The sequence below is a fragment of the Trichogramma pretiosum genome, unplaced genomic scaffold (genome assembly GCF_000599845.2).
Source record: "Trichogramma pretiosum strain Unisexual culture from Peru unplaced genomic scaffold, Tpre_2.0 scaffold38, whole genome shotgun sequence".
In the NCBI taxonomy this organism is placed as follows: Eukaryota; Metazoa; Arthropoda; class Insecta; order Hymenoptera; family Trichogrammatidae; genus Trichogramma; species Trichogramma pretiosum.
The window spans coordinates 594,783-613,806 of NW_019641677.1; the positions used below are offsets into that span (position 1 = coordinate 594,783).

The following is a 19,024-nucleotide window of genomic DNA, read 5'->3' on the forward strand; positions in this document are numbered from 1 at the left end:
CATTACACGAGAAAAATAATATTCTTTCGGATCATTTTTATATACACTTCGATTCGAGCTATCATAAAACTCAATCGTTATCGACGTTTCGAAGTGATTATTCAATGCTCGAAAAAAAAGTGTGTACACGCCCGATTGATATTCGTCGAATTTTCTTGAATACTCGCGGCTGATCCATCTTCTACATAACGTTCACCCGTCCGAGGCAAGAAATTGAAAATGGATGCGAGTAATATTTTATATGCTTTCGTATATTTTCAAGTTGTACTACATGCACTCGAAGTAAATTCGAACGTCAATTATTGACTTACATCAAGATTGATAATGATAATATATCTGCGAGCCAGAATAGTACTATTTCTGATAATTCTATTTCGTGTGTGATCTAATTACTTGGATGTAATTCGAATATTATGACCTGACCTGACACAAGAAGATATGATATATTTATTTTTATGATATGTTATCGTGTGTTTGACACGAATAAAATAATAACTTATTAAAAGATTTTAGTGCCATTTCGCTGTCTCTAATTGCGCCTTTAAAAATGTATCGTAACATTAAATTTGCGAAAATATCATGTCAACGCGTAATAAAATTAGCCCATGCGGAAATAAAATAAATGCAGTCATATAAAAATTACTGAGCTCTTTAATTTTATTTCGCTCTTAAATAAATATTTTTGAATCGAGTTACTAAATACGATTTTATTATACAAAATTAAATTTTTTATCCGATCGCTACATCAAAGTGACATCTGCAGATTCAAGGATGAAAATATCGGTTCGCAAAATCGAATATGCGACGTTGATAACGTAGCCAGTGGTTGGTAACGCAGTTTCCGAGGCACGATAAAAAATGCACGAATCGTGCTTGCAAGCGACATAATCGACTTTCTTCGACACGCTAAACACACAATCTGCATCATAACACAGCTTGTTTGTTTATATTGTAGCAGATGTCATCAAATAGTGTACTCAATGAGAGTATAATTATGCTCTCCAGGTATACTGAAATCTTTCCATAAACCATATTAGACATGGTTGAATTTTTGATAAGGAGTGTACATTAAACTTGATGGTCTATTAATAGATTATCTTTTGTTTCTGTGATCATGAAATACTCCCATGGATTGACGAGATTTGAAAATGTACAAACCAACAGTGGTATGGTATTTTTTATTAAAAAAATTGAATTTTCGTTGTGCGTGACTTATTTATAAAACATTTATTTCAGTCAATAATTATACCAATCTATAATGGAGAAAATTGGATTGATTCCTGCTTCAATTCTATTATTAATCAGACCGTTGTATCATTGATTAATCTGGAAATAGCAGTATGCGATGATGCAAGCACCGACAAAACATTGAGCAATCTAGAAAGTTGGGGAAAAAAATTGAAAAAATTGTCTATACCACTGAAAGTATTTAAAAATCTCTCAGGCAAACCCAAAGGAGGTATGATATCAGCTTCATAATAGTTCAATTATGATATTAATGTTTTTTTTGACATTTATGTGTTTACAGTCGGTTATGCAAAAAATAGAGCAATTGAAATTTCAACTGGAACATACTTATGTTTTCAAGATGTTGTTGAGTGCATTTTTAATTCATCTATTTTTCATTATTATGCCATATTGAATGTTGTTCCTTTTTTCTAGGATGATACTATGCATCCACAAAGAATTCAAGTTCAGTATGAGTTAGCGAAGAGAAATAAAAGTGCAGTAAGTATGAGCAATCGTGTTAAAGCTACTTTGATTATAATTCAGAATTAATCATTCAGATAGTTGGTGGAAGATTTAAGAGGGTACCAGAAAACTCTACAGAAAGATTTTCTCGATGGGCAAATAATTTAAGCTCAGAACAGTTAAGGCTTCAAATTTATACTTCTCATGGACCAACTGTAATAATGCCAACATGGTTTTGTCACAGAAATGTTTTTTTAAAGTTAGTTTATTAATATACATTTAAGTCATACTTATTTATTAAGATAATTAACTAATTTCAACATTTTTAGTGTGGTTGGAGGTTTTTGTGAGAATGGACAAGGAACACCAGAAGACTTGCTATTTTTCTATTCACATTTAGATAACAAAGGAGAAGTTCTGAGAACTGATGAAGTGGTTTTGAACTATACATATCATCCTGAAGCAACAACATTTTCTATAAAACAGTAATGTATTTTAATGCTTTCAATTGTAACCAAATAGTTATAATATACATATCACTTTTTGCAGGGAAACAATATTTAAAATAAGACTGAGTAGATTAATTAATCAAGTCTTGTGTGAATGGTCTAATTTTACAATTTGGAATGCTGGTAAACAAGGAAGACATTTTTATCGAGCATTAAATAATGATTTGCAAGTGAGTTGTTTTTTAGAAAACACTTTTAATCAAAAATATAATTCGTATTAATTAGAATTATTTGCAATAAATTTTAGAACAAAGTTACAGCACTATGTGACATTGATGAAAAAAAAATTGGACAAAAATATGCACCTTATGATTCTCACCAAAGAAAAGTTATAAATTCTATTCCTATTATACATTTTTCGGAAGCAGTGCCTCCATTTGTTATTTGTGTTAAATTAGTATGAATTTTGGTTTACTATTACACAGTTATTTAATTTACATAAATTTAAAAATCTCTCATTTTTAGGATATGACTAATGGAAAATTTGAAGAAAATCTCAAGTCCTTAGATTTAAAAGAAGGAACAGATTACATACTTTTTAATTAAAAGTATAAAATGTTAGTATTTGACTGTAAATTTATATTTTACACTTAAAAATTGTTAAAAAACAGATTTTTATGATGAAAAGATGCTTAAAAGCAGAATAAACTTTAAAGTTCTAAAGAGTCATCGCAATTATTTTATCACAAAGAGTTATGTTACTTAAAGTTAAACACAAAACACAATCATCACTTACAAAACTAAGAAAAAACAAATTTGTAACATCATAGACTTAGAATCTTGTGTCTTTGTAAAAATTTTATAGAGATGTATCTAATGCTTTGATTTTAGTGAACTCTAAGAGTTTTTCTTTCTCTATAGTTATAATATCATTATCTTTGTCAACTTCATCTTCTTCATCTTCTTTTGGTAAAGCAAATTTTCCCTCAGGATCTCTTAATTGGTCTTTGCCATCTAAAAAATATAACATTATGAAAAAAATTATTTAAAACTTTATATAGTCTCATGCATTTGACCAACTTACGTAAAATTTTCATTGTCAATTGAGATCCTTCTTTAGAACGAGCTAAAATTCTTCCTAGAATAACGCTAGACACTTGAGGAGTATAATTTTCTGATATTCTGAAGACCTAAGGTTTAAAATTTTAACAATATAAATGAATAATATCAACTTTTAAAGTATAATTAAATGATAAATAGTGTACCTTAAAGGAATAAGTATCAGGTTCAGGTGTTGCTGGAGGAGCCAATTGGGAATTTTCCTGCCCATTTGCTTGTTTTATACTGGAGTTCTGATTTTCTTGTTTATTACTGAAGTTTTGATACTCCATACTATCACTGACTTCAATCAACTTTTCACTTATTTTCATTTCTTTTCTTGGTTTTTTATAAGAGAATGTCAAAGGTGTTGAACTTTGCCCCATACTAAGTAAATTTGATAAATCATTTTTAATGGCAGCATTATTCTTAACTCCATTACTACCATTTACTTGTGTTTTACTACTTGTATTTATGGTTGAATTGTTAGATTCAGAAAATTCGCTACTATCATCATCGAGTCCTTCAAACCTTATATGTTTTCCAGATGGCAACAAAACAGAACTAACCACTTTTGGTTTTTTATTGTTAGTTTCATTCATGGATATATCACTTTCAGATATAGTTGCATCTTTTGTCTTCTTTTTCCTTGAACGAACTCTTTTTCTTTTTGTAGATACTAAACTATCATCATTCACACTATTGACGCTGTTGTCACCATTAACAGCCATTTTAGAATCATTTGTTTCAACTTCCATTGTGTCATGTAAAGCAGTGCGATAAAAGCTATTTGCTGCCAGATCTGTAAAAAGCAATTAATTATTAGAAAACACATCGTTACAGAAAGGGACATAGAATCCACTATTGAATACACACCTGTCTTATTAATTGTTATATTGTTTGTAGTCATGTATGACTTATCCGACAAATATGGAGTAGATGCATCTAAATTTTGACTTATTTTGCTTGTCTCAAATTCTTCTTTTTCAAAACCATTGGGGAAATTTAATTCAGGATCATGACGTGGATGTTTATATTTGACACTAATGTCTTTTTCCAGTTCCTCATAGTTCATTCCTCTCTTTACTCCACTACTTACTTCACTAGACTCATTGATACCAGTACCAGGTACAATCCTACAACATTAAATTCATAATTAGATATTCAACCAAGAGTACAAAGATAACAGGTTGCCAAAAACAACTTACAGAACAGTGTCATTATTTTCCAACACCCTGACATCTTCGTCCAAGGGCAGAAAAACATTGGTGTCCTCGTGCGTCGACAACAGATGAAAGGGCTGACTCACACCGAAAACCTCCTGCACACGATTCGCCAAATGCCTGACATCGAAAATCTTGGTGCTATCGACGAATATCCAGCTGTATCGTCGAGCGTCTTTGAAAACGCGAGACAGGTCGACTTTCACCCTAAAATCGTGCCTCGTCATTTTTATTATTTTTTTAATCACTTTACAAACAGTAAAACTCCTAACAGGTCAACAATCAACACAAAAATAGGCACAATTGAACGGGGTATCATTCACTCAGTTGAATGTCCACACACAGTCGACTGGTACATGAAAACTTTTCGGGGCGATCTCGTCGTGTTTGTAACCTCAAACTGTTAAAGCGCCAATTGCAATGTTATGAGCCGGTTGCCGGCTCCAGTCCGGTGTGTGCACGCGTGAGCTCGAACGATCGATCCAATTCGCGAGCTCACGCGATTTGAATTATTACCGTCGGTTGGTAGTGTCTTTTTGTCAAACCGCTCTTAAACGTGGAATATGTCTGAAGATTAATTCATTTACAAGATAAGTATCTCGTTGATTCATTGATACATTAGTGCTGAATGCAAGAAGAGTTGTGCAAACTGCTGCGCTCGTTCGACTGCAGTTGTTTCGATTTTGAAAGTAGGTTACAGTTGAATCATCATCGCAGCAACCCGCGCAAAATTGTGTATCGTATTTTGTTCCCAAGCGTTGATACTAACGTAAGTCGACAAAGAGTGATGAGCTCTATGTAAGTTGTGAGATAATGTTTACAAATAAACTTTTATTGCATCGTCAAAGTGAACACATGAGTAGAGTAAAAGTGTAACTAATTTATTTCGTTTGTATCAAAAATATCCTTCATCGAGTGCTTAGTGAATAATTTGAGTATTGTGTGTCGTGGTTGAGTGTTTGTGTCATCCGATCCAGGACTCGATGCGTTTGAAAAGTCCACCTCTCCGCTTCATCGGACATGGCTCGACGTCGTCCACGGAGTCGCGATAGCTTTTCCAAACCTCGGGTAAGTTCAGGCAAACTGTTCCTCCACCTCGCTCGAATTGCGTGTCCTATAATATTACAATATGAGCCAAGAAATATTCGAAACAAACGCAAAATTGCACGCGAGTCGTTGAATTTCCATTTCAACCTACCGCGCGATTGATGTCGCCGACGCACACCCACGATCGCGCGCTTTTACCATCGATGGATACGGCCCACTTGGAATGGTCGTGGGTGCTCTTGAAGCTGACGCCAGCTTTCGGCAGAGATATCGATTGAACGTTCATGACCCTGCGTAGATTCAATTCGTTATAATTATATCTTGTCGATGAGGCGATAAAAAAGAATAGAACAATCGTCTCACCTTGTAGCGTTGCAATCCGAGGGTAGTTTTCCACGTCCGTTCATCCAAGTCTCGGTGTAGAGGTCGGCATTCAATTCTACGGCGACGAAATCATCGTACAAATCTGCGACATGAAAAAAACCAAGTAAATTTTCACACTTATCGAATCGCGTGTATTAGAATTCTCACCTCTGTCCCACTTGCTGCTCTTCGCGAACGAAGTGAATTTCATTCCATTTTTAGAGTTAAAATTGGCCATACGATAGTACGGCGGACTCCTCACGCGCACTTGTTTAGCCGCGTCGACCAGCGTGGTGAATTTATCGATCAACTGCTTGGGCATGTTTCGCCTGTAGACGACGATCTGATTGTACATGAGCTGCTTGCCGATCGAGTTGAAGCTCTCCTCGCTCGTGGACACGCACAAAAAGCTCTGGCCGTTGGCTCGTCCCGAGGACGGATACGAGTATCCGCCCGATGGGTAATCCTTATCGGTGCGATCGACTCGTACTCCCGATTCAACTTTGTCGGTCTTCGATCGCGACACGTCCTCGCCGGTGTTCGGCCGAGGCGGAAAATTCGGCACGCTGTGTATCAGCCAGAATCCCTCCTTTCCATCGGTGATCACTGCGCCTTTGGCGTGACCGTTGGTCAGTCTGGCAGGTAGATTGGGCGGCTGGTCGTTGTACAAAATCCACAGAGAGTCAGCCGCGCTTTTCTGCGTACGGAAAATTTCGATAAACACAATTGGTGCTTATAGATCGTTGCATATGTATAATTTTGAAGTGGTAGATAACTCACGTCATCGTAAAACTGCGACAGGGTATAAGCTGGTATCGAATTGTTTTTACTTATGTCTTTGCTGGATAACGTCCATCCGTATTTGTAACTACTGCTATCCATGTATAAATAAGCTACTCCTTGTTTTATCAATTTGTTACTACTTTTTGGTAATCTGGGTAGTTTGTACAACAAAAACCTGTAAAAAGATACGATTTTAATGAATTAGGTTCAATTTTTTAATTAATGGAGTACAGGTTTATTTATTATATAAATTTATAGTTTTATTTATTTTAATTATCATTGATTATTGATCAATATAAATAATAAACTAAATTATCCTGTGCTCAGCAAAATTGAAAATGTACAAATATTCATTTTATGCTACACTACATCGAGTATTGAAGTTGAACAAATTATTTATCAAAAACATATGGTATTACTTGATTCACATAAGCTTCGATGTTAAATTTTTGTTAAATTCCATCATTTACTTACCAATCCACATCTTGATTTTTCTCTCCTTTGCACTGTAGTACCGAGCTCGACCTGTAACTCTGTGCAAGAGTTAAAACTAATAAAATTGCGAGAACGAACTGTCGCATCGTGTCCAACTACGTCAAAGAGATGAAAAAGAAAATCACGCGGACAACTGCAATCGAGCGAACGATCTCTGTTCTAATCGTAACGTCGGGCTGCGTACTCGACGCATAATTGAAATCCGATTAATTTAGCAGTTCTTATTTTGTTTCTCTTTGTTCGACTCGACTGACGCATGATAACTCCACTACTACTGGTCAGCGTTTAGCATTATTTTCGATTGCTTGCCTCACACGCCAACTGCGCGTAACTCGTGCCTATATATCTATATAATGATACATACCTTGTTAACACGATATCCTCGACTATGCATATAGCGTGTACAAAGCAGCCTTTGATGACAGTCGAGCTGCGCGTTCGGTAGCGCCATCTTTCGTTGCGAGGAATAAATCGAACCGGTGCATCTTGTATTACGAATGAGAGAATGAGAGACAGCGAACGATAGGCAGCGGTGGAAAAAACAACAAGAACTGCCTATGCGTGAGCCCCTATGTGCGCCTACGAGCTGCAATCTTGTTTTTGATTCGCAAGGCAAAATAAAAATAATCATTTTTTGGAGAGAATGAGAAATAGCCCAAGTTTGACTGATCGTGACTTCGGCCAGCTACATCGTATACTTTACTTAAATTTAATTTTATCATGATTATATAAAATAAATAGTATATTTCTCAACGGGTGCACATATGGTTTTTTAGCAAAACGAGGGATTATAGCACGAGCCGAAGGCGAGTGCTGTAACGAGTTTTGTTAAAAAACCATATCTGCACCAGTTTGAGATAATATTTTTTCCTACGAGAGCCTAAAATTAGCGGCAAAGTTGCGTATTTTAGGTTAGAGTGGGGAAAATCTATTTAATGATCGTAATATAAATGGTAAAATTTTAATAAATTATCTAATGCTAATATGCCAGCATCTCTGCTTTCTCTCTTGCGGGAGCGTTGCTGAGAGTTGGAGCCACCTGGCGATGAAAGGAAAACTATTTGAACTCAAATAGTTTTACTATCTATTTTTGTTGAGTAGCAGTAACTTAAATGTTGATTCTCAAATGAGAAAGTTGGCCCTCCACTTTGAGAGATGTCGTTATCATTACTTGATTCATCAAATCCATAATGACATTCTCTATGCAACACAGAATAAAGAATCTTGTAGACAAACTTTTTCATTTTTCTGCGACAAATATGACTTCAAATTTGGAGAAAATTTGTATTGATTTACGCGAAGTAGTTGAAAATTTGTATTGATTTACGCGGAGGAGCTTGAGGAAGTTAAACTCCGATTTTACGATGCTCTCGATTTCGGAGCAAGAAAATTCGAGCTGGAGCATTCAAACGCCATCGAACGAGAAGACGAGGCCGATTTTAACCTAGTATTTGGAAATGCCGCACCTCAGAGGCCTTGACGACATTTTTAGCTGTAGATTTTTCACTTGTAAATGTAATATAATTTTTAAAATTTTATATTTTCATTAAATCTAAATCAAGAACTCTTTCAAGTTCATTTCATTTTTATATAAAGAATTTAAACTCAACTAACCTAATTATAAAAAAAAATTCAAAACAATGATTTTAATTCGTTTGTTTTTGTGAGTGAGCCTGTATTAATAAGTAAATTGTTTATTTGTTGCAGGGAAAACTATGAAGCGACTTTTTCTGGAAGCCAGGATGATCGAGCGCCAAATGTCGCTGGGGACAACACTTTCAGATGTAGATGGGGAATTCGTCATCCAGTATGCGCTGTTCTTCCGTGCGTATCGTCTGCAAAACAATAATTATTTAAACAACCTATCCCTCTCAAATCACAGATATTATTGAATTTAATGTTTTTCTGTATATTTGAGTGTTCTTGTTGAATGTAATAAAAAAAAAGTCAATAATTATATATGAATAATCACTCTCTCTCTCTCAATCGCTCACTCTATCGCTCTCTCTCTCAAAAAAAAAAAAAAATAGAAAATTGTCAATTTCAATAATGAAAACCAAAACCGATCTAAGCTTCCCAGCGCAACCTTGGACTTGCCATGGGCATATTTTTTTCGATCGAATGCTGCTGTATCGAGCGGTCACTGTCGAATGACATTTCGACTAAACTGGTCGAATCGAAAAGTCCACGAGCGACGTTCGACGCTTAAAAATTGTAAAACTCGCCCTCGAAAGTGCTTGAAAGCGTTTGTGTCACCTAGCGGTGGCACAAACCAAATAATTTTGATTCTTTCAAAGAAAGTAGTTAAGTTGAGCAGTTAAGTTTAGCTATCTATAGGCGACTGCACACTCTACCCCAATGTTTTCAGAAAACTCGATAAAACTTGATTTTTATTGTCACAAGCGATACACCCTGCAAGAGATAAAGAATTTTGAATAATAGTTTGAGCCAATATGACTCTATAATAATCTGGACATTCTAACGAATAATTATTATTATTATAATTTATGCTATGAAATTCATATATTTCATGACATATATAACGCAATAATACAAATCTGCTTGAATAGGAATGCCATGCGCTTTGACAATTTATCTTCCATTTAAAATTTTTGAGTTTATTATTACTACATTTTTCAAGTATTTAAAAAAAATCTTTGACTCAAGATCTGAAAATTGAGTTTTCTGTGGATCGTAATGACTGATTTCCTGTTTGTTGCAGTCTAAAATTAAAAGGCAACAGTGGTGTTGGAATATGTAAGGCATAAACACAATGCCTTTGAAATCGCATTCAATTTCATATATACAATCGGGGTTGAGCGTTAAATTCCTCTTATTTCCCAAAATCCATGTACTGGTGTTCATCGGAATGAAGGAAACATCAGTCCAGCTCCTTATATTAGTAATTATATAAAAATTAATTATAAATGTCTCGATGAAGCTCTCTCCTAGTAAAGGTTTAAACTCGTTTAACCCATTATTGTCCATAACATTGTCCATTTACGGAGCATACAACGTAAACAACTGCAGTATGACAGCCACCAAGTTAAAGCAGGTCTCAAAATTCGTGTGGCTTTTAAGTCCTCTTCTTCTTGTATACACTTCCACGGTCAAAATCTTGCGAAACTATTCGAATTAACGTACTTGTATATGGAATTTATCAGATTTTCATACTTATCTGGATTACAGGAAATTGCTCTTTGAGCGCATAAATTTTCGCAACTGCATTTGACTATGATGATTTGCGGGATAATTTTTTTCAGTTCTATTGCAACAGAGCCTTTTCCGCCCATCGTCACGTTGCACGTGTCTGAACAAAAACTGATAATATTATTCAACAAAATACCGTCAAATCAATTTATAATCCAATCAGAGGATTGCTCTGCATCGCAACAAAACTCTGAATTGACGTAAACTTTTATTAAGTCCCACATCAATTCTATATATCTTTTCAATTTTGCATCCAAGTAACGTACTATGATACACATCGATTTTTCTACTATTATATCGGTACTTTCGTTGACTATTATACTAAATTTTGAATTTTTAAAATTTCTCTCAGTTGTGCCTTTGCTGCTGGTCCGATAACGTCGCAAATAATATTAGCAGTTCGTCTTCGACATAATTCCATATTTTTAAAAATTTTTGAATCATCACAACTCTCTTCCAATTTTGGCATTAAAAAATCCATGTATAAAAAAAGCTATATTTCGCTCTGCATTTAACATAATTGTCTTAAACTCGACAATAGCGACTTCTTTTCCTCATCTGTGTACGTTTTTGTTTGCTGTTTTACTTTTTTTTGGTGAGTGGGACACTTCAAATGCTTCAGCATTCGATCACAAGTAATGCATATTTAGTTTATAGCTCGCTTCCACATTTACAGAGATGGTTCTGTGAAAAATCTATGATTGTGTGTCTTTAATCTTTTTTATAGTTTGATATTGATTAGTCGTTAAGAAGGAATGTTTCAAAAATATCGGTAAAATTTTGTTTAAAAATGTTTACTAGTTCCAGATTTGTAGAAAAAAGGCTTGACAATTATCAACATCAAAAATTTCGGGAAATCTGTCGTCACACCATCATGAAGGTGGGGAAATCTTCAATTGTCATGTTCAATTGTTTTTTCTCGCACCCACGAAGAACCCTAAGAACAATTCGGAGGGGTCCAGTTGATATCATGCTGATTTCTATACCCATTCTCGATACGAGATAACGAATTAATTTTTTTATTATTTATCATTTCAGCTGAAAATAGCAATGATTTAGAAACATTCTTTCATTTTTTTCCACGCCTCTCGATTATCGGCTCGGATATCTTTAGCTGCTGCTGCTACGCGCGAAAAGCCCGGCAACGATCCGCAGGCTTGATATCTGGGGCTGAACATTAAAGTGGATTTATTTCGTTGAATCCAGTTATATAAGTTAATCTCGGCGAAAAGATCAAAATTTATCACCGACTCGCGGCTTATATATACGGTTGTACCGGAAAAAAAAAGGAAAAAGAAAAGTTGAAAAGTCGCCGAGCCGAACGTGGCCTTTTGTTTTTTCTCTATATATATTCACTCGAGTCGCCACCCTCACACACACGCTCGCCAACCTTCGCGCGGCACCTCTCGGATAAAAAGAGGTGCAATATAAGCCCATCCATCGAGAATCGCGCGCCGATGCCGCTACGAAACACACACACAAAAAGGCGCGCACAGAATGTAATTCTCGCGGCTGACATCAGTCGCGCCCCGACATATCGGTGAGACTATTGTATAGACACACGCGTGGATGCATATAAACACGCTCGTATATACACGGCATTTCTGTATGTGTGTGTGTTTAGATCTACGTAGATTTGCGCTCGCGCGAACCAAGGCTGCCTGCAGCGCGTAAAGCTCGGGATGCACGAGCGCCATGCGAAATGGACCAATTATGCGCCGCGAATAAATCACCGACTCTTCGTCCGTGTGTTATACACGTATACGTGTATACGTGTGCGTCGGCTTTCCGCCACGTAAATTGTGTATATGTACTGCGGGTGAGAGAAAACAAAGGCGCATTACCACCCTCCCCCCTTGCACGCGCGGGGCCGACGCGCGACAAATTTTCGTGCAGCCGCAGCAGAGCTTTCGCCGCGAGTAAATCTCGCGATTGTTTATCGGAGTCGCGCATTTCCAAGTCGCGCGGCCACCACTCGAGTAGTCGAGGCTTCGTCAATTTTCCCTCTTCCGGGCCGCAAGGAGAGAGACTGCGGAAAAAAGGGGGTGAAAGCCGAAACAAAACAAAGCGAGCGAGCGCACAGCAAGCATGGGGCGCGCAGCAAGTTTTCAGTCTTTTTTGCACCGCGCGGTATATAATGAAAAGCCTTAAATTCACTTCCTTTCGCCGTAGCGGCGCGGCGGTGGTGGTGGTGGCGGCGTCGACGCGGGTCTATGCTCTTTAGCTGAAAAAACAGCGTGTCCGCGAAAGGTCGAAGAGAGAGAGAGAGAGAGAGAGAAAAAGGAGAGAAAAAGAGAGCGAGAGTTACTGCAAGTCGGTACAACTCGAACGTATTTACAAAAGGAGTCCTATACTAAGGGTAGATTTTCTCTCTACGCGTGTGCGCCTCGGAGTGCTACATACACATACACACTTACACAATATAAGACGAGCGAGCCAGACCTCTCTGTGCCACCACTGCTGCTGCTGCTGCTGCTGCTGCACATGTACAGCGCCGAGTCTTTTCGAGTGCATTAGCACGCCGGATGCGCAATATAGTCGAGTGGGCGGAAGCTCGAAAGCCAAGCTTTTCCCAAGCCTCGGCTCGCAAGCTCGGGCGGCGCACATAGAAAGCTCTATCTCTCTCTCATGCGCTTCGAGCTTTAAACGCGAATTTCTATCCTACCGGGTATATGTGAGCAGTTCTCTCTCTCTCTCTTTCTCTTCATTTAAACGTACAATGTCACACTTACCTACTATATACTGCATGATACGAGGTTATCATCGTCCTACTCAGCGAAATACGGAAAATGATTGTTATTATATATATACGGCGCTCATACAGTATAATATTCACGCGCTTGGCTCTTTTCAATATTTTCGAAAAAAAAAAACATAAAAAAAAATAAAAATAAAAATAAAAATAAAAATAAAAATAAAAATAAAAGGAAGTAAAAATAGCTCGGCTTACCCGTTTATATTTATACTCCATACGTCGCAAGCTGCTACATCCGTATATGCATTTAGCTTCGGTTCTATATTCTATACGCCACAGTAGCAGCACTAGTTTTATATTACACATAGAATATATACCTGTATTATAACGTCGACGCTGCGTCGGTGAGCTTTTGACGTTTTCGTTATAATGCGGATATAGAATCTCTCGCCTACTCCCGCGAAAACTTGATGAAACGCGTCGGCAGTCGCTCGCCGCTGCTGCCTATTCTCTCTTGGCGCAAATTTTCAAGCACGCGCCCGTACAGACACTTCGTGATTTTCCGGGATCTCTGTATAAAACACATCGTGCCATTGTAAATATATTTATTGTACGTGTATGAGCTCGAGTTGCAAGAAGAATCTTGGTTTTTCAGCAGCTTTAAAAGCTAACATACTCTCGTAGGATGTAACATAACGCGCTCGTAAATAATTGTTGGAATAGCGCACGCGTTTTCATCATATAGCGTGCGTTAGCTTGTGCACTTTGTAATGAATCCAATAATACGAGTACCGGGTACCGTGTAAATCGAGCACTTTTGCAAAACGTCGAAAATCTTTGCGCGCAGCTTCACGATAAATGGAAGCGAATCGCGTGGATAAATGAGATATACGCGCGTTTTTCGCACGCGTAACAAACGTATGATTTTGCCACGCTAAGCAAAAGAGGGAATCCCGCCGCCGCCTCCGTCGTTCGCAATGGCTTTTAGGCGAAATTCAACCGCAGTGTTACGTTTACTTCGGCGGCTGTATACATGTAGAGAGACTTTTGGAGCGTCGCCTATCTCTCTCTCTCTCTCTCTCTGGCTCCACTCACACTCCCACACATATACAGCCTCTATACGTCTGTCTTTCTGGCTTATAACTCTGTATGTATGCTCTTATCTGCTTCCACTATTCTCTCTCTCTCTCTCTCTCTCTCTCAGGTTCCTTGCATCTCGCCTCCACGATATATGTATATAATGCCCGTTTGATTTCGCAGAGGTGGGAGGGGGGTAGGGATGAGTCAGGCAGAGGCCGCGCACTGGGACTGCCAGGTAAAATTTTACATCGAGATAATCGTGCGCGATACACACAGGGCTCCAAGTGTCCGAGTGTCTTGGAGCAGAAGTAGCCGGGTTGAAACAGAAAGAAAGGCAGATAAAGAAATTTTTTTTACACGAGAGTGACTCGGCGAGGCGAAAGTACATTGCTGGAAAAATCTCTCGAGTTGTAAGTCGTCGCAGAGACTTATATTGTAATCGCATTAATTTTAGCGTATTGTCAACTCGTGAAATTAAAAGTATATATAAACGTAAGCTAGCGAAAGCCTCAAGTCGATCAAGTAGCTGTATGGTCGATCCGCGCGCAGTCACAAATTGAGCAAATGAATTATTAATTTGCTTCGATTTCCAGTTTCATTTATAAAAATCATTTATCTTAGAAAAAAACTACATTTTTCTCATCCCTTCGATATCGTTATCGCGTTCTGCAGTCGTGTAGATCTTATGAAAGAAACAACCGAAACGAAGGGTGTGCATTTTTGCCTCGCGACTTCAGGCATACATCTTTAAATGCCGAGTATCTTTTCGTTCTCGTATATATACTCATCTGCAATTTGATTAGACAGAAGAGCTATTCGTATGGCCACTTGCAGCCGCCATCGAGCCGATCGAATTAAACGTCTCGAGTTTGAATAAAATGTACGTTAATTCGATTGAAATTGGAGCTCGAGCGTGGCGTGACGTCGCCGTTATGCTTTTCTTTTAACTCTCTCTTTTCTCTGCAATACAGTGTACACTACGTCCATCAAGTCTGGCCTTATAACCGCGGCACCCGAGCCCCGAGTGTTTCTTCTGGATCGCCCGTTTCGAATTGAATATTCAACGCGTCGGACTTGATAATGGCGAGAGAATCCGATGTTTTAATTGCATAAAGCAGCTGCAGCAGCAGCAGCAGACTCCTTTGTATATTTACTCGTCGGGGGGAGGCCAGAGCGAGTCTGCTACGTTGGATTGCATTTTTTAACGGGGTATACATTTTTAAACGGCCTCATTTGAATAGCAATTGCGCGCGTGGCGTGGTGAAAACAAAGACCGACACAACGGCTGGAATGCGATTCGCCGATTTTATTCTCTCGTGCGGTTATGTACTAGCACTCGATTGTTTCAACTATTCCGAAGATTTGCAGCGGTTCGCAAATCTTTTGCTCGGGGCAGAGAGAGAGAGAGATCAAATATCAACAAACGCGCGCGCAGCCGCGAAATCCACAGAGGGAAAATTAAATCATGCCAAAAGCCGCAGACAGGGATTATACGCGTTTGCGAGAAATATATCAGCTGGGAGCTTAATCTATCTATAAGATATTAAACGGTGAATTCTTGCAGGTATATATATAGTTATAACCAAAGCTGTATACCAATCAAATCTGCTCTCCAGCTCCTCCTTTTACAGATCCATATACGCGTGGAGCCTGCAGAAGCACAAAAACACACGCACACACTCGCTCACCAGCCTAAAGCACACGTAAACCATGGATAGCTAATCGTCTCGGAGACTCGGCAGCGCGAGCGTATAATATATGTAGTCATTATATCATGGCGTTTGCCCCGGCTCGTTTGCGAAAATCGCTCGTCGATCAACCACCCACTCAACCTGCCCACCCCCTTTGCGGCCTGAAGAAAGTCCCCGGTTCTGTGCACATACTCGCACGCACTCGTTTACGAGCGTATTCAATTCATTGCCTTAATGCATCGATGGGGGGGAGATGTTTACACTTTCTAAATTGGCGCGTGCGCGTCGCGTTGCGGCTAATTATTAATTGCGTTTATTCGTCGTCGACGGCGGCAGTAGCCCATCTTCCTATTCTCGTGCCTACGTTGTAAATTTCAGTGGTATTGTTTGAGAGCTAGTTACGAAATGTGGACATTACTCGACGCGAGTGACAAATATTACTTCAAAACTGCAACCATTAAATTAAAATAGAATAAATTATAATACATTGGATTAAAAATTGCACACGTGTATTCGAGTCATACCTGAATGAAATTTGCTATGTAACTGTCATTGCTGCAGGGCTTAAGCAATACTAGACAGTCCATATTCAATTCATCCTACACAATTTTAGATTTATATAAAACTGTATTGCAATGTTGAGATGTTTTAGTTAGTACCGATACCAAACGCGAGAAGGCGCCTATCCGAATTTTGAGAAACTCGCAATAAATGTAATTAAACGGAGTATTATTAACCTAAGTATCTTCAAATAAAGCAATGATCATGAAAGTATATTTTGTATCCCTCGCAATATTATTACAGAGACTTGTAATTTTATAAGTCTATCCTCTTCTCTTTTGAGAAGTAAATCGTGTATCTTTTCAAGTACTGCACCAAGACCGAAACTTCCACGCGCGCTTCCGACATGTGCTTTTGCGTAATCCAATCGTATAGTCGAGCAATCAGTGCCGGACATCGCGTGTATTTAGTCGAAATTTATAAATATCCCATTTACCCATCAGTGGACGCACCGATGCTTGTTCAAGCGGTCGTTTCCCGAGTCCATGTCTGCGTGTGCGCGTGTATCCCGACGCGGGTGTTTACGCGATGCGGCAACGGCGATGTGTCGCTGCTATACGCGAAATGTGGTACACGCGCATAAGCTGCGGCCAGCCGCGCTCTGATTGCCGCCGTGCCTCGTGCGATTAATTCCGTATCGTGGACATTAAAGCTGGCTATATAACGAGCTTGGGCGCGAGTACATAATGCTCGTGGGGTATTAACTGCGTGCGCGCGTTGAAAAAAAAAATGAACGAATAAATAAGGTAGGATATAATTCGTTTTGATTTGATTCGCGCTGGCGAAAGCGAGACAGAAAGAAGCGAGCGCAAAATTACGCGGGTTGAAAACAAAACCAAAGCAAAAAATTAACTGCCCATTAAAAGTTGAAAAAATCCCACGCTGTCGCGTATAATAATCAGCTTCGTTCTCATAACCACTCTCTCGTATAACGCCCGTCCATAAAATCTTCCGCTAAATTTTTTTCTCGCGCCCCTCTACGCTGAGACGAGATGATCTCGCGCGAAGCACATATTTCGATCATTATATACAGTATAACACGTACTCACGCGCGTAATGGTAGCGCATAATGATATAAATGCGGTATATAAACCGATCATTGCCCGAAATCATCCGCAGACTCTTGGGCCGACGCGGCGCTCCGAGAGGGGCTAGAGCTCGCAGCCACGGAGAGAGGGATGTAATAAATTAAACGGCTAATACCCGCGCACGCAGGCAAAAATAATTTAATAACCCGTAATTAATCTTATGCAAATTAGCCTCTTCGCGGCGCGCGCTAATGCCCCTCCAAAGTCTGTAAATATGTATATATATCGGGCGCCCGGGCTAAAATAAGAAAAATTAAAATGACGTATAATAGCTTCATAATCTCCCGTCTCGAGCCGTCTCTCTCTCTCTCTGCACCCCTATAGCCTCTGCGCTACACCCCCGCTATGGACCCTCAACGCGCCGAGTCCCATGGCCTACACGTTAATAGGCGCAGTCTCGAGAGCTCAGCATTATGGCTCCTTTCTTTTCCTTTTTTCTTTTTTTTTTTTTTACGAGACTAAAGAATCGGCCTTAATTTTTCAACGCCTCGACGCCGTGGCAGCAGTTTAACTATATGGAGTATAAAAAAAGCAAAAAAAAAGAGAGGAAACGAGAAAACAACATATATACTGGCAGGTGTAAGTAAGGCGCGCGCACGAGCAACTGCCTCGAGACGTGGCAGGATATTTAGCGCTGATTTTTCATTTCCATCGGCCAAAGAACATCAAGGCAGCAGCAGCAGCAGCAGCAGCAGCAGCGTTGGCAGTGAAGAAGTAGAGCGCGCGGTGCAAACGTGTCTGTGTGTATGTGTATACACACATACATTTACCGCTGCGCACAAATCGCCCGGTCTGAGATTTACGACGAGGTGTGCAGCCACACGAAGAAGGAAGTCTTCAGCAGCTCAACAGCATTAGGGCGGCTCTCTCTCTCTCTCTCTCTAGTACTGCTGCTCAGGCTCCTTCAAGGCGCGCACACGATGGGGAGAAATTTCCTGATTACCTCGTACGATTTACGGATCTGTTTTAACCTCCTCTTTCACGGAGACCGTGAGAGAGAGAGAGAGAGAGAGAGAGACAGTCTCTCGTCGCTCTCGTCCGTGCGCGCGAGGCATATACACTGCCACCGCCAGAAGACAGTTTTAGGCCCTCCCGTCCCTCGCAGCAGCTGCCAGGAGTAGTACCTCGCGCCAAGCTAGCAGAGAGAACGAGTAGACTAAGTGGATGCTATTCTGCTTGTGTCGTATAAAGCCTGTGCCGCCACCGCCACCGCCACTAATTCGCCGATAACATCGCCCGGGAATTCAGCTTTGTGAGGCAGCGCAGAGAAAGCTCGGAGTCGATGTATAGGAAGAGAGAGAGAGAGAGTAGGGCATGGAATGCTTCCCAATTTCTGACGGAAAAATAAGCGCTCTCACGGAGATTGATGGTCGAATTATACCGGGGGCTGCTGCTGTTTCCAGCTCCATTATGTTAATTGCCGCCTCAGGGCTGTTTGCCGAACTTATGTTCCGTTAGGTGCGCGCGCGAGGAAAAGCGAGGGAGAGGGAGGAGAGAAGAAATAGAGAAGAGAGGAGAGAGAGAGCAGGGGGGCTATACGCGCTGCCTT

At 39.4% G+C, this 19,024-nt stretch overlaps 3 protein-coding genes across 3 annotated transcripts; 1 reads left to right on the forward strand and 2 right to left on the reverse strand.

Annotated features, from left to right (window-relative positions):
- The first annotated feature begins 949 nt into the window (after nt 1-949).
- On the forward strand, nt 950-2,866 carry LOC106650669 (UDP-GlcNAc:betaGal beta-1,3-N-acetylglucosaminyltransferase-like protein 1). Its single transcript, XM_014368816.1, has 8 exons — nt 950-1,166; nt 1,237-1,459; nt 1,529-1,593; nt 1,663-1,728; nt 1,788-1,951; nt 2,022-2,177; nt 2,242-2,371; nt 2,449-2,866. Exons 1-8 carry the CDS (start codon nt 1,149-1,151, stop codon nt 2,602-2,604), a joined length of 978 nt encoding a protein of 325 aa, XP_014224302.1. The 5' UTR covers nt 950-1,148; the 3' UTR covers nt 2,605-2,866.
- Nucleotides 2,847-5,082, reverse strand: LOC106650668. The gene is made up of 5 exons (XM_014368815.2): nt 4,448-5,082; nt 4,116-4,375; nt 3,407-4,041; nt 3,226-3,331; nt 2,847-3,155 (listed from the first exon to the last, which is right to left on the reverse strand). Exons 1-5 carry the CDS (start codon nt 4,687-4,689, stop codon nt 3,001-3,003), a joined length of 1,398 nt encoding a protein of 465 aa, XP_014224301.1. The 5' UTR covers nt 4,690-5,082; the 3' UTR covers nt 2,847-3,000.
- Nucleotides 5,083-5,273: 191 nt separating this feature from the next.
- LOC106650685 (plancitoxin-1-like) lies at nt 5,274-7,399 on the reverse strand. Its single transcript, XM_014368845.1, has 6 exons — nt 7,130-7,399; nt 6,653-6,830; nt 6,041-6,569; nt 5,873-5,975; nt 5,661-5,799; nt 5,274-5,576 (listed from the first exon to the last, which is right to left on the reverse strand). The coding sequence occupies exons 1-6, from the start codon at nt 7,234-7,236 to the stop codon at nt 5,427-5,429; spliced, it is 1,206 nt and encodes a 401-aa protein (XP_014224331.1). The 5' UTR covers nt 7,237-7,399; the 3' UTR covers nt 5,274-5,426.
- Nucleotides 7,400-19,024: the final 11,625 nt, after the last annotated feature.